This window comes from Leguminivora glycinivorella, chromosome 7 (assembly GCF_023078275.1).
Source record: "Leguminivora glycinivorella isolate SPB_JAAS2020 chromosome 7, LegGlyc_1.1, whole genome shotgun sequence".
In the NCBI taxonomy this organism is placed as follows: Eukaryota; Metazoa; Arthropoda; class Insecta; order Lepidoptera; family Tortricidae; genus Leguminivora; species Leguminivora glycinivorella.
Window position 1 is genome coordinate 1,255,861 of NC_062977.1, and position 16,021 is coordinate 1,271,881.

The 16,021-nt window shown below is 39.9% G+C and overlaps 1 protein-coding gene across 1 annotated transcript in view; it reads right to left on the reverse strand.

The window, feature by feature from the left end:
* Positions 1–2,811: 2,811 nt before the first annotated feature.
* LOC125227994 (eIF-2-alpha kinase activator GCN1) overlaps positions 2,812–16,021 on the reverse strand; it is a 104,376-nt gene continuing 91,166 nt past the window's right edge. Inside the window, exons 39-44 of the mRNA XM_048132431.1 lie at positions 15,429–15,660; positions 15,235–15,381; positions 14,351–14,622; positions 11,511–11,684; positions 3,631–3,855; positions 2,812–3,130 (exon numbers count right to left, since the gene is read on the reverse strand). Coding sequence (XP_047988388.1) covers positions 3,008–3,130; positions 3,631–3,855; positions 11,511–11,684; positions 14,351–14,622; positions 15,235–15,381; positions 15,429–15,660 — 1,173 coding nt within the window. The 3' untranslated portion in view covers positions 2,812–3,007. The remainder of the gene's footprint in view (positions 3,131–3,630; positions 3,856–11,510; positions 11,685–14,350; positions 14,623–15,234; positions 15,382–15,428; positions 15,661–16,021) is intronic.

Genomic DNA, 16,021 nt, shown 5'->3' on the forward strand with positions numbered 1-16,021 from the left:
TACTTGAACTGTTGTGGACAAAATGTTATCTTATCATGTAAAATGACACTGAGTGTTATGGAGTGCTCAGATAAGACCTGTAACTGGAGATTCTTCAATAGCTGATGTCATTTATTTGCTGGAAACATGGTGGTTTTTAAGTCTATGAAAAATTATGACTCTTCAACAATGCAAATATAATTGAAAATGTGAAATCCTTAATTAGGTATTTGATTCATTGTTAGTAGTATTTTAAAAACAAATTTAAGTTATGACACTTATGACTATGCAAGTATAAATGAGAAGTTTTATGAACATGGTCATTTTCAGATAGTAGGTATAATAAGTGTACATGAGACAATTATGCTAAAAGTGATAAGATGATGATGATAAAATTCATAATGATGTCGAAATATTTTGGTAGTTAAATAATAGCAAAAAACACGAAGGTGAAATTGAGAATGGTCCCATAATTAATTAATGATTCCCATTAACATCTGTACATAATATATTAACCATTAATTTATGAATGATTATTTGTAACTCAAATATGCAGCCAAGGTAGATTCATTTAAATATTTCCTCCAGGAAAACTTTATTTTTGGCACATTTAGTCAATAATTAAATTTTGGCATGACCTTAAATCAATTTTCTACCAAGTTTCCTTGTAGCTCACAATAAATACTATATCTAAATAGCTATTAGAATTGTAAGAAATTACAAAAGCATACCTATTCGGATCTACATATACCTATTAAGGTACACTGCATTTATACATTATACATTTTATATTACTACACAGTATAAATTATCATGCTCAGTTGCCATTACAATTTGTTTTCATATTACACCATAGAACACACCATTAAATTAACTAGCATACATAATTCGATAAGCAAAACCGTTAAATGTTTTCGATATTCTTGCGTATTTCATATTCAATTACGTCGTAAAAACGTGTTAGTTTAAACGAGTAAAACCAATTTATGTAATTGCTCTTATTATATCATTTTGCTTTCACTAATAAGTAATATACAATTAGATGTGTTTTATCGACATTTATCCGCTGTGGATTGACGCCTGTGGTCTGCTTGTATTATACTCGTAAGTCTATATTCAGGCAAATCAAGATAAGCCCTTTCAATTTGGGAATTTTAGCTAAATATTCTAGTATTATTAACTAGATTTATCAAAAAAAAAACCGGCCAAGAGCGTGTCGGGCCACGCTCAGTGTAGGGCCACGGGCCACACTCAACCTATCAAGTTCAAAACAATTTTCCTAGAAAGTCTTTATAAAGTTCTACTTTTGTGATTTTTTTCATATTTTTTAACCATATGGTTCAAAAGTTATTTCCGAAAATATTAATATTATCAAAAAACGATCTTAGTAAACCCTTATTCATTTTTAAATACCTATCCAACAATATATCACACGTTGGGGTTGGAATGAAAAAAAATATCAGCCCCCACTTTACATGTCGGGGGGGTACCCTAATAAAACATTTTTTTCCATTTTTTATTTTTGCACTTTGTCGGCGTGATTGATATACATATTGGTACCAAAGCTTTCTAGTGCTAACGGTTACTGAGATTATCCGCGGACGGACGGACGGACAGACAGACATGGCGAAACTATAAGGCTTCCTAGTTGACTACGGAAACCTAAAAAATTATCCATTCAGAATAACTCAGTTAAAAGATATGTGGAAATAGTTAATGTCTATATTCAAGGTCAAATTACTTTATCCACTAGTGGATAAAATGCGTTTTTACCCGCTGGTATTAAATAAAGGACAAAACACGTGTTTATAAAACAATTATTACTATTATACATATGTATATATAAAAAAAACTCGTAAGTATTTCAATTTACATCAACATTGAACATCATAAGTAAATTGACCATAACCGGTTAAGAACTCTTGAATGTAGTTATTTTTAGTAACACACACAGTTTGTGACCCTTATTACCTACGTAATAGAGTTCCATGATAAATGTATTGATTTAATTCATTATGTGTAGCAAGTATCGTGGGAGGATCAATCTGATTTAAACCCGCATCCGTTTCATGTTCTTTTGGTACAGTCGATTTTGTATAATACATTTGGCAATTTACGGAAGTAGCTCTACCGGAGTCGTAACCAGATGAGTTTTTATTTTTATGGATCCGAAGCTGGAACGGAAGTTGCAGCCATTTGAACGCGCGGATGTCTTCGTCCAGCAGAGACAAGAATTGCTGTGAGAATAATGGCCCCATACTGTCACTGCACACGCAAATGGGTGTTCCGAGCGGGTTAACAGACTACTAAATGAAAACCCTTTTTTTAGATTGTTGTTGTTGTTCATTGTCCTAGGGCACCCCATAGGTGCATAGGGCCTCCAGAAGATCCTTCCACTCCTTTCTATCTTGAGCCACCGCCTTGGCCTCGTTCCAACTCAGTCCGAACTCCCGCAGTTCGTTCTCTACGCTCCGCCTCCAGGCGTGTACGGGGCGTTTGCGGGCTCGCTTTCCTCCTTGAGGCCGCCACTCAAACGCGATACTGGCGCGGTTGGTGCCTTCTGGTAGAGATACAGTATATTAAACTATCCGATAGATAGTGCGGTACTCAGGTGAGCAGCGTGACATCTAAGACCTCGTCCCGGCCTTCTTGGAGCGCGCGGCGCTTTCATCCAGCTGAGACAAGCATTACTGTGAAACGTATGAGTGCTACTGTTGCTACGAACGCAAATGGGGTTTCCGAGCGGGCTAACAGGGCAATAAATGAAAATCGTTTTGGTAGATACAGTATATTAAATTATCCGATAGATAGAGTGGTGCTCAGGTGAGCAGCGTGACGCCTAGGTCCTCGTCGCGACCTTTGAGCGCGGGGCGCCTTCGTCCATCTGAGACAAGCATTACTGTGAAACGTATGAGTCCTACTGTTGATACGCACGCAAATGGGGTTTCCGAGCGGGCTAACAGGGCAATAAATGAAAGTCGTTTTTGTAGATACAGTATATTAAATTATCCGATAGATAGAGCGGTGCTCAGGTGAGCAGCGTGACGTCTAAATCCTCGTCGCGGCCTTCTTGGAGCGCGCGGCGCAGCACGCGGGCCACGACGTCGCTGAGCGCCTCGCGGGCGCCTTCGTCGAGGAGAGACAAGCATTGCTGTGGAAAAAACAACATTTTATTGTACTGCCAAGGTGCCAAGTACAAAAACAAACATCAAGGCCCGTTTCGCATGATACCTATTTCGCACGATTTACTTACTTTAGGACATCAGACTTTGATGAGAAACGAGAATCCGACAAAACAATATAGCAAAATAGGCATCCGGCGGATCAGATAATAGCCTGATGAGACTCATAAAAGCCTGGATAAAAAGCGCAGTAGTATCTATGGTCTATTGTTAAACTATAACGGAGATATGAGTGTTTTTGTATTATGTGGATGTCCACCGTCTCAAACTCCCTCACATGCTCAAAGGTTAACTGGAATAGATCCCTTAAAGGGATAAGTTCGCCTTTGTACTGAAACTTTTTATTTTAAATATTATGTGCTGTATTGTTTTCTTGTACAATAAAGTGTTTACTTACTTACAAACATTTAAAAAATAGATTGATAACCTCTACTTTTTGAGATTGAGAAAACAGTCATTTGACACTCACCTTATGGAAGCTCTCATCATTCTGCAGACACAACACGGCGCGCAGAGCCAGCTCAGCGTTCGCCCGTACGTATGTATTCTTCTCCTTAGTCCCATTCACTAAGGCCGGGAGCAATGGTCGTAGGACGTCGGGTCCCTTTGAGCCGTGCAGGGCGCCGGAGCGGCCTAGCATGGTGCTGGCGCGCGCCATCAGTTGCTTCACCTCGTTGTTGCTGTGGTTCATGCTCTGCAGATAAAAGATGAGACTATGAATTAGGAAATTACAACTGGCAGCCATTTAGGCCTTCAAAGGCTAATTTTACAGCCAGTTTTATGAGAGTTTTGTTTAATACACATTGCTAACCTCTATTATCTTACTCTGACTTCATTTTAACGATCGATAGCAAATAGGTATCTCGACTAATCAAGCACTGTCAAATAATGACTCTGGGGACACCTTTATAGAGGCTAGGCCCTACGGTGAGTTAGAATTTAGAATTATCAATAAGTGACACAGAAAGATGTGTTAATATAACATCACTCGGGTAATTCCATGTAACAGAGTAATGTAAGTGACCAATTATTTGCATGTTTTTTTATTCATGGTGCTAATTTAAATATCAATATATCTAAGGATTAAAAGTAGGCTTATCTAGAGATAAATTAAGACTTCAATTTGCATCATAAATAAAAAAACATGCAATGAAATGGTCACTTACATTACAGTTACGTGGAATTGCTCACTCCATCGTAGGCCACGTCTTTGCCTTTGGCTAGTCTGTGGCCAAGAGTAAGCCCATTTATAATAATAAAAAAATATGAGCAACTGCGTTTTAAATATTGGTACAAATCGGTAATTCGGTACATTCCTAAAACACATTCCTGTATAACCAGCGAGCTTGTTTATTTTAGTTACAGTTCCGGCATGTACTGACAATGGCATGGATATTGACGGGAACCACAACTTCCCCACAAGTATCATAATATATGTTACACACGTTTGTTATCATAACACCTTGCAACCTAAATGGTCGCGCACCGTGCGGTTTCAGAGGAATTTCCTCCCACGAACGCTCCGGCTGTGGAATGAGCTCCCTGTCGAGGTATTCCCGATGAACTACAGTATGGGGTTCTTCACAAAAGGAGTGTACAAGTTTCTAATGGGTCGGCAACGCGCACGTGACACCCCTTGAGTTGCGGGCGTCCATAGGTTACGGTGTCCGCTTTCCATCAGGCGGGCCGTATACCTGTTTGCCACCGACGTGGTATAAAAAAAAACAATTCGCGTTTGCAACATAATAAAAAGAATATTCACATAACGTAAACTCAAATGCGAGTGTGCACGGGAAAATGTCCCACTTTGTCGATCGCTATAAAAGTATAAAGCCGCTTTGTCACTTTATTCATATAAAGATACAAGTAAATCTCGCCTTAATGGTAACCGACAAAGTGGGACGTTTTAGTAAACACACTCACAAATTTTGTACATAATTGTCTATCCACAATTCAGTCGCGCGCGGGCAGCCTCCCATCACTGACGGTCACTCGTCATTTAAAATACAAAAATCGTGGCAAAAATGCATTCAAGTGAAAGTGACAGTGTTAAAACCCTTTTAACAAGTACGCTAAAGCCATTAGAAATTAAAATTTGTGATGTTGTTCGTAAATTAGACGAAATTATGATTGAATTAAACCAAATAAAATCCGTTATATCGATGCCAAAAGTTAACGGCCAAGCTAAAGTGGTTGAAACGTGTAAGAACACAAGCGCTCCGTCAACACCAATCGGAAGCATCTCGAGCAACGCGTCGACACCTAATAGCCATCCCCCTCTAGCGCATGCACCTGTGCGCACTCAACGAACCACTGCAATGCGCGCGAAAGAGAAGCTAGCTGTAGCCGCCAGGACAAAGCAATCGCTTAAACCAGCGAAACATGACACCGCTCAAATTAAAAATAAGACGACCGCCCCCGTGACAAATCTACAAAATCTACAAAATGATCCATTAACGACTGCAAAAGACTACATAAAACCATCAACGAACGATGTGACAACGGAAATTATGAACCAACAACAACAAACAACCAGTGATCAGCCTCAATCGAATACTGACATCAACGATTCAAATATCGAAAATGATACGAGCCTATCAGGAAAAAATGACTGGGAAACTGCCCAGAGTCGTAAACATCGCCGTCGTAGCAATATATCCAGTCGTATCATAAAGGGTTCCGCCACTAACACGACCCTTCATGGAGTTGAAGCCTTCAAATTTCTACATGGCTGTTATTTTGAAAAAGAAACAACCCCGGAAAAATTGATACATCACCTAAAATCCATCTGTGATCAATATGAATACAGTGTTGAACAAATTACCTCAAAACATGAGTCGTACAAATCATTTAAAATTGGTATCCCCACAACAGTATTTGACAAGTTCAGTGAATCGTCTGTATGGCCACTTAACACCAGAATATCCAAATGGCAGCCCTTTCTACGACCTAGGGCAAACAAGGCCCCCAGTCAATAAAGCGCCTGACATGACAACAAACGCTCAGATAAGTGTGATGCACCAAAACATAAACCGTCTCCAGAATAAAACCTACAGACTTGAGTGCGAACTTCAATTACGTGATCCAGCTGTAGATGTTCTATGCCTGACCGAGCACTGGCTCGAGGACAATCAAATGTCATCTGTAAACATACAAAACTACAGTTTACGTGCCCAGTACTGCAGGACATCGCGACAAGGAGGAGGTACTTGTATCTACGCCAAAACTGACCTGGTAACAATGGAGAGGAAGGAAATATCTGCACTATCCGTGGAAATGAACATCGAACTATGTGCCATCGAGTGTATCGGTGCAGATCTTATCATAGTGTGCATATACAGACCTCCTAACGGTGATGTACAATTATATTTATCAAAACTATCCGAATTATTGAGTATGCATGCAATCAAAAATTATAATGTGTTACTAATTGGTGATATAAATATCGACTTAATGGTGAAATGTAATCTTAATAAAAACCTGAATAATACTATTACCCAATTTGGATTCAGACAGTTAATCAAAATACCTACCAGAATAAATAATCTATCTAGCACATGTATTGATCACGCATTTACAAATATATCGATGTGTAATATTCAAAATGTGTTTTCTGATGAATTAAACCTATCTGACCACTTAAGCATTAATGTTACCGTTAAAATACTCAAACAAGGATTATCAAATAAGCATATTTTGAAGAGAAATTTTACGAATTCTAGTATATATAACTTTGTAAATAACCTTGAACTATATAACTGGAATCACATTTGTGATAAATGTATATGTCCTAGCAAAAAAATAGAACTAGTTATTAACGTATTAAAACATTACTTTAATATTTGTTTCCCGCTCAGGAAAACGTTGATAAAAAACAACAGTTGTGCTTGGGTTACTGACACGATTCGACAATTACGATTTAACATTCGTAAACTCAAACAAAATATATCACGCGACCCTCACGATAGCGAATCACGTTCAAAATTATTAAAAAACGAAACATTATATTGGAACTCTTTAAGAGACTCACGTACCAACTACTTAAATAATCAAATAGAAAACTCAAATACTGATATGTGTCGCAGCATATGGCGTGTGATTGCATCCGAAACGTGTAAAAACCGAAATAACAAAAATAGTGCAATAAACGTTCTTATCTCTAAGTCAGCTGGCGATTCCAATGACGCGCGGGCCGCCGATGCCGCTCGCCGGCTAAACCGGTATTATATAAATGCTAACAAAAACAACGTTAAACCGTGCGCTCGTACTGCACTAGAGTATTTAGACAAGTACTTACCCTCACTAATACCTACTTTTAAATTTGAACCCTACTCCCTTAGCGACATCATGCAGGCATTGAAAAAGATCAAGAGGAAACAATCACAAGATATAAACGATATGTCCACCTATCTACTTGATTATCTACCACCAGTGGTTATATCTATCCTTCTTGTCTTATTCAATGAATGTATATATAACGGTACATACCCCGACGCTCTGAAATTAATTAAAATACAACCTATCTATAAAGGCAAAGGCGACATGGAACAGGAAAAAAGTTATCGGCCTATTTCCCTAATACCTATCATCTCGAAGGTATTCGAGAGTCTCATGTGTTCGTCGTTGATGAATTATTTCAACAAGAACAAATTACTTAACAAGCAACAGTATGCCTATCAGCCCGGGCGGTCAACAGCTGACGCGGCGCGTGACGTCATGGCGAGAACGCTGACGCACCTCGAGGCCGGGCGACAGGTCGCAGCGATATTCTGCGACTTGTCGCGCGCCTTCGAGATGATCGACCACATGCTGCTATTAGAAAAATTGACTCGGTATGGTGTTAAAGGACCTTTCCTAGACACTATAGGGTCATTCTTGAAAAATAGGAAGCAAAGTACGCATATCATAAATTCAAAGTGCGACCTGGAACAAATAGGCGATTCTTCTGTCCCTCAAGGCTCAACAATGGGTAATTGCTTGTTTTTAATTTAAGTTAACGACGTCTCGACTGCCTGTCAGGATATAGAATTCGTGACATTTGCGGATGACACGTGCCTACTGGTAAGTGCCGATAACTTTGAAACTTTAAAAGCGAAAGTAAATAACTCAATGTATCAAATATATCAGTGGTTCACCGCGAATGGAATGATGCTAAATCCTGAAAAAACCAACATAGTACATTTTCAGCTAAGACAGAATAATAGTCAGTTCGACATCATGCACAATAACATCAAGGTACCTGAAGTTAACGCGGTAAAATACCTAGGATACACTATTGATTCTGGACTAACATGGTCCCCTCACATTGATTCCTTATGCGATAAATTATCGTCGGCATGCTACGCACTATCGAGACTCGCACCAAGTTTGTCGTTTCAAAATATTAAAAAAGCATACTATGGATATTTCCATTCGTTACTAATTCAAGGCGTTGACTTTTGGGCCACCGCGGCCGATCGAGACAGGGCCTTCATCATGCAGAAACGAGCCATTCGAATCATAATGAAAAAGACATACGACTATCCAGCTAAAGAACTTTTTAAGGATTCTAAAATTTTAACACTCCCGAGTGTATATATCCTAAACGCCTGTAAATATGTGAGAGCAAACTTGAGCACATACACCACTCATTCCAGTACTCGTAGAAGTGATCTATTAGTAGTTCCACGTTGCAGATACGCAAAGACCCGGAAGTCACTCGCTATCGTGGGTGCAAGATTGTATAACTCACTACCCGTGGAGATAAAACAAATAGAAAGCGACATTGTTTTTAACAATCGCCTTAAAACTTTATTATTAAACCTCGCTTGTTATACAATCGAAGAGTTTGTCGACTCGTGTAGGTACCTAAACCTAACACTTTAAATTAGATTAAATGTAAAAGTGACGAGTGCACGAAATGTATTGTATAATAATACCTAAACAAAAATAATATGTAATTAATAACATTAAGTATACCAAACTGTATGTCGCTTGCTTACATAATACTAAGTTAATTTATAAATTGCTATGTATATTATTGACATGTAAAATATTGTGTTTTATGAATAAAGATCTGAATCTGAATCTGAATCTGAGTTAAAATTTGTTTGTTTAGTTTTCTCAGCATGAAACCTGTTGTGTTTACCTTTTAGTGATTTGTTGCATTAAGTTACTACAACCACTTGTGTTGTATTCATTATTTGTCATCCTATGCCTGTGTATTAGGGATGTACCGACTATTGATTTGGCCGACTAGGCCGACTACCGACTAGTCGGCGCTTGGGTGGCCGATTAGTCGGCCGACTAGTCGGCTAGTCGGTCAGAACATAATTTTCGACTAAATTCATCAGAATTGTTGAATTAAATTTTTGGTCCTTCGTTTGCGCTTTTTAATTTTTTTACTAAATATTTATACATTTTCCATTTTTAACAACCGGTTTGGCTTAGTGGATAGAGTAGTGATCCTGCCTATGAAACCCGGTAGTCCTAGGTAGTATATTGATTTCAATGATGATCACAATATTTGTTCTTTTCACTAACAAAGGTATAACGAATCGGTACATAATACAATTATACCAGCTGTTAATTTATTTTTGTACTGTTTTTCTATGACTTATTAAGGGCCGACTAATCGGCCTGTTTTGCCGACTAGTCGCCGACTAATCGCCGACTACAAATGTGGCCGGATAGTCGGCTTTCCCGACTAGTCGGGCGACTAGTCGGTACATCCCTACTGTGTATGTATGTATACAGTTGTTGGTGAACCAAATAAATAAAATAATTTACGAGCATAAAAACAAGTAAGACCGCCAGATGTTTACCTCGTCTGCTTGTTCAGATGTTTTCTTTTGTACTATTTTTTTCTATTGTGATGTAAATGGGCCCTTTTTTCAAAGTTGTCCACCCCACTTTTTTTGTAACATGGGTATTTCTTACGCGATTCATACTCAGAATCGCGAGATCTTTCGATCCTGATAGGAGAAGAAAATTGTCCCAAGCTTTCCATACATTTTTCAAACTTTCCATTCCGTTACCGCCATACAAAATGTATGAAAAAATGGTAACGGAATATGAAAAAACCTTGGGACACTTTTTTTCTCCTATTACGGCCTAGCCACGACAATGGTCTAAGGCGTTTTGCGGCAGCGGCAAGCGGTAAGTCACAAAAACAAAAACGAAGCGCGCGCGAGGCATGCCACGACTCGCGCCGCTGTTCGAAATCGCGCGCGGGTTTCACGGGCCTACCCGCGGCAGCGGCGCGCGGGGCGGCGCGCGACTCGAACAACTGTAGCGCGCCGCGCGGGCACCGCCACGACATTGGAGCGGCGCGACCGGCCTAGGCGGCTAGATGGGTCTAGCGATTCCACGCGAAACAAAATATTTTGTTTTTATTATGAGCGTCTTGAACCCGAAACCTTTATTTAATGAAAATTGAATTGTACTTTCGCGTATGTAGTATGTAATAATGTTTTCAAACATATTTTTGTATAGTATTTATTCGTATTTACTCTTAATTTTTTTCTAAGTGTTTATTTATATTAAGTATCATTTACCTAGCCATAAAATAAATTCCATGTACTTAGTCATCACACATATTCTCTTGTACAAGACGTAATTGACTAATTAAAGCATGCTATGCACTTTAGAGTCATATTCGACAGTAAAAAACATGTTTTTAAATATGAAAACGTTCTGGCCGGTCCTAGGCCCTGCCGCCGCTTCTAAAAGTACGTGGCATGGCTAGCGCCCGCGCGCGTTTCCCGCGCAGCCCAGCCGCCCCGCTCGCCGCCTTAGACCATTGTCGTGGCTAGGCCGTTAGGATTGAAAGAGCTCGCGATTCTGAACGGGAACCACATAAAAATGTCAAAATACAAATAAAAATTGGGGTCGACAACTTTGAAAAAAAAAAAATGGCCCAAATTGGATTTGTTGATGTCTGACGGGTACAACGGACTGTACAGTCGACCAAAAATGTGGTTACCACTCTACGGTTGAGGTTCATTTGAACGTCATGAAACAACAAGGTCGATTTCCCCTTGCAATAATATTATGTCAGTGACAGTTCCTCTCTCTGTATATGATACTTACGTCATGCCATGTGTCAAGTCAACCATAGCGATCGTTAGAGTTCGCAGATAATTTTGTCAAAAGTGGTAGACCACTTTGTTCGCCGACTGTACCTTGTTGTCTTGTTACTCGCATCAAAAACAAGTCGCACTTACCCTGACGAACTGTGTGAGTATGGCTTGTGGTGGTGCGCGATCATGTTCTAGAAGGTGCTTCATAAGGTACCCCATGCCGCGCAGACCGTTGAATGAAATGAGTACTCTGTCTATCTTACTCGCATCAGAAACAAGTCGCACTTACCCTGACGAACTGTGTGAGTATGGCTTGTGGAGGTGCGCGATCATGTTCTAGAAGGTGCTTCATAAGGTACCCCATGCCGCGCAGACCGTTGCATGCGATGGGCACTTTGTCGCTGGCTAGGTATCCTAGGAGGGCCTTGTCTATCTTCTCTTCGAACTGTTCTGTGTAGACTACCTGTAAAAATAAAACAGACTTTCACTATAATTGCACAAAATAGCCTTTTTTAGGGTTCCGTAGTCAACTAGGAACCCTTATAGTTTCGTCTCGAACCCGTATCCGTCTGTCCGTCCGTCCGTCCACGGATAATCTCAGTAACCGTTAGCACTAGAAAGCTGAAATTTGGTACCAATATGTATATCAATCACGCCAACAAAGTGCAAGAATAAAAAATGGAAAAAAATGTTTTATTAGGGTACCCCCCCTACACGTAAAGTGGGAGCTGATTTTTTTTTTTCATTCCAACCGACCCCAACGTGTGATATATTGCTGGATAGGTATTTAAAAATGAATAAGGGTTTACTAAGATCGTTTTTTGATAATATTAATATTTTCGGAAATAAAGGTTGAACACGCCAAAAATGGGGCACACTTAAATGTTTATTATAAAAAATATATAATAAATAAATAAAAGATGTTTGATTTCAATATGAGCAAATTTAATGTATTTTAAATGCAAACCATAATTAGTCAAGGTTTCTCGACGAATAAGCCCTCGATCGTACTTTTCTTCGAACACGACTCATAAGAGTTTGCACCATCACGTCAGGATACCTCTTTGTCGCCAGGTCCACAGTTTTCGCCGCTCCTCCGCGGAATTAACCTCCCCGCCTCTCTTTTTAAGAAACCCTTTCATTATACTCCAATATTCCTCGATAGGCCGGAGTTTTTGGATAGCTATATTTCGGTACCACGGCTACACCATTTGCTTTGTACCACTCCATGACAGGTTTCGCGTAGTAACACCTGGCAAGGTCTGGCCAAAATAAAGGCCAGGAGTGGTGTTTCTTAAAAAACGGAAGCAACCGCTCTTGTAAGCACTCTTTTTGATAGATGATGCCGTTTATTGTTCCGGTAGTGACAAAAGAGCTGCTTCTTTTCCCGCAACTGCAAATTGCCTGCTAAACTAGGTTTTTTTTTTGAAAACTTATTTCTTTTTTTATTTATCAGGCTTTGGGAGCCTCTGTGCTATTTTTGCTAGTATAAAAATCTTAGCCAAGGATTTGTTAGAATTCGGATTTTATGTAAGTTTCGCCGTCCATCAGAACGCAGTCAAATTTTGTTAGTAAATTTTCGTATATTTTCTCGATCGAGTTATTGCTATTGAATTCTGCCTTGCATTCCGATCTGGTGCCGTTTTGTGCTTTAAAACTTCTTAGCCCTGCTCTACGTTTCACCTTTTGAACATACGATTGGGACATCTTTACTTTTTAGCCACGTCACGAGGTAACATCATACAATTTGAAGCAAATATCCTTAAGATGCGTTCCTTCTTTTTTTTATCCTTTGTACCCTGCAACCCACCAATTCCTGGCTTTCTTTCTAAAGTTAGGCGTTCCCGAAACCTTTTCAATACGCAACAAACAGTGGATTGTGGCAATTTTAATCTTTTACCCACATCCCTGTAGCTGAGTTTTGGATTTTTTGTGTTTTCGTGCAAAATAAGTTCACGTTGTTTCAGTTGCCTGTTCGATATCGCTACATATATAAATCTTTCACAAAAGTAACTGATATATTTAAAAACTATACTTTTTTACGATTTATTTGGCATCAAAAAAATTCTATTCCTTTTATTACAACGAAGCAGCAAATGAATTTATATGCCTCAGTTTTGGCGTGTTCAACCTTTAATCGCTTCTAACGGAAAAAAAAGTGCGCCCCCCCCCCCCTCTAACTTTTTAACCATATCTTTAAAAAATATGAAAAAAATCACAAAAGTAGAACTTTATAAAGACTTTCTAGGAAAATTGTTTTGAACTTGATAGGTTTAGTAGTTTTTGAGAAAAATACGGAAAACTACGGAACCCTACACTGAGCGTGGCCCGACACGCTCTTGGCCGGTTTTTTTTTTCATTTATTTAGGAAACAAACAGTCACATACGAAAGTGTTTAAGTTCTTAGATTACAGAAAAACCTATAGTTCCATTTACTATAAAATACAAGTAAAAATATCAACAGGTATCAAAACAGGGCTTATGCGGCATTGCTCACAGGTAACACAATGAACAAGGTGATATAATTCTAATATACAGCTAAGGAAGTAATCTACATCTATGGATATGAATTGTGCTATGCTAGAAAACATGAATTAGTAAGTAACTTGCTTTAAACAGTATTTTCTCAAACATGCAATGAAATATTGTCTTTACGTTCCTTAAAATGGGCTGGGAAGTATCGCTTTTTGGGCGCAACAACTCGAGAGGACTGTAAAGGGATTTCATATTATTTTTTAGGCCTAGGCCTGCAAAGTAACTTTTTTTTATAAAATATTGTCCTTTAGAGCTTTTTTTTATTTCATTGTATGTTTGAGAAAAGCACTATACATGCCTCGGCGCGGCGTGATAACGGATTCCCGGCCTCTGATGTAATGTACTATTTCATTCGTTCTTAAGTTTGAAACAGTATTTTCAGACGAGCCCATTAGGTAGACACTTTTTACATGATTTATTCAGGCATTCTCTTGATTTTAAACAGTATGACGCAACACAAAGTAAGACTTGATAATTCATGATCTCGCAATGCCGCATCTCAATGTGTGGGTGGAAGACAGTGTAACAGCACATCTAAACAGCCGACGTCATAAGTTGTGGGTAAACAGTGAAAAGATATATCCAAATACGAACCTCAGGCGTCTCTTTCAGGGCAACAAATAGCGCACAAGACCTCCCATGAGCTAGCATCCAATCCGCCTCAGTTATCGTCGTATTTCCTCCAGCCAACACATGATGCAGTAACGCCGCGTCTCTGTGTGTGGGAGGGAGACAGTGTAGCAGTGCGCCGAGGCAGCCGCCGACGGCCCCGCGGGGCGGGTCGTCGGGGTGCGCCAGCAGCGCCGGGCTCGTGAGGGTCGCTAGGACGCTTAGCGCTAGTTGCTCGGACATCTTGTCGCCTCCACCTGTAAATAAATCATGATTAAATTTTACGGTACAAAAAAATCTATTTCAGTTATCACTAAATCTTGCATAAAAATATATCTGCCTTTTGCACTCTGACAACCCAGCCACGACATTGGTCTAAGCGCGACAGCGGTGAGCGGCAGCCATACGTGCGAATGAAAAGTCCCATCGCTGTGTCTCGCTCCAATGTATGGCCGCCGCTCACCGCTATCGCGCTTAGACCAATGTCGTAGCTGAGCCGTAAATATAAAACCGGATACAAATGTATACTCATAATTTCTCTGAAAGCCGTTAGCATACTTGATGCCGATGTGCTTTTCAACGATGAGTGGGGCGCGTGTATGTATCCATATTAGATGAGTTCAGCCAAGCTCTAATACTGACAGAACTGACAAGTTAAGAAAGCATTTATTTTACCTGTAATGATGCTCCTAAAAGCCTACAGCATAGTTTTTTTAATAGCAGGATCATCAGCGTTCTTGATGCCATTATGCATCTCAACGAACAGCGGATCCGCTCGTGTGTATCCGTACTAGTTGGGCGAGTGCAAGGCCGGCCTTTATGCGGGCAATATAAACACCATTAGAAAGATCTGGGCTTTGACCACATACCTGTAATGATGCTCCTAAGAGCCTGCAGCATAGTTTCTCTAATAGCCGGGTCATCAGCATTCTTGATGCCATTATGCATCTCAACGAACAGCGGATCCGCTCGTGTGTGTATCCGTACTAGTTGGGCGAGTGCAAGGCCGGCCTTTATGCGGGCAATATAAACACCAAGACAGATCTGGGCTTTGACAACATACCTGTAATGATGCTCCTAAGAGCCTGCAGCATAGTTTCTCTAATAGCCGGATCATCAGCGTTCTTGATGCCATTATGCATCTCAACGAACAGCGGATCCGCTCGTGTGTGTATCCGCACTAGTTGGGCGAGTGCAAGGCCGGCCTTTATGCGGACTGGGCGCGATTGGTCGTTCAACGCCTTTAGGAAGGTCGTCTGGAGTTGTGGTAAGAACTGTTTCAGCATCACGCCGACCTAAACAAACATTATTAAAACGTTAGGGCTGAACATATGTAACAAGAAATGAGGAGGTACATTAACATTTTATCCCGCCAGGCGGCGCCTGTGCCTAGGCTCGTCACTGTCATTCATATGTGTGAGAGAGAAAAAGAATATCATCTCCTCGCTCTCACGTATGAAATTCTTGATCTGTGTGCCTCCTCATTTAAAAAGTTTAAAATCGCTGACAACCCGAACCCTCCTTATAAATAAGTACACAGCAAAAAGGAGTGTGTGAGAACGTATCCTAAGTGAACGCCAACGAATGCTATCTCCTTCTCACAGGTCGATCTCGCTCCCTCTCGTTTTGAAGCTAGAAATTAATGGCCGACTGAGA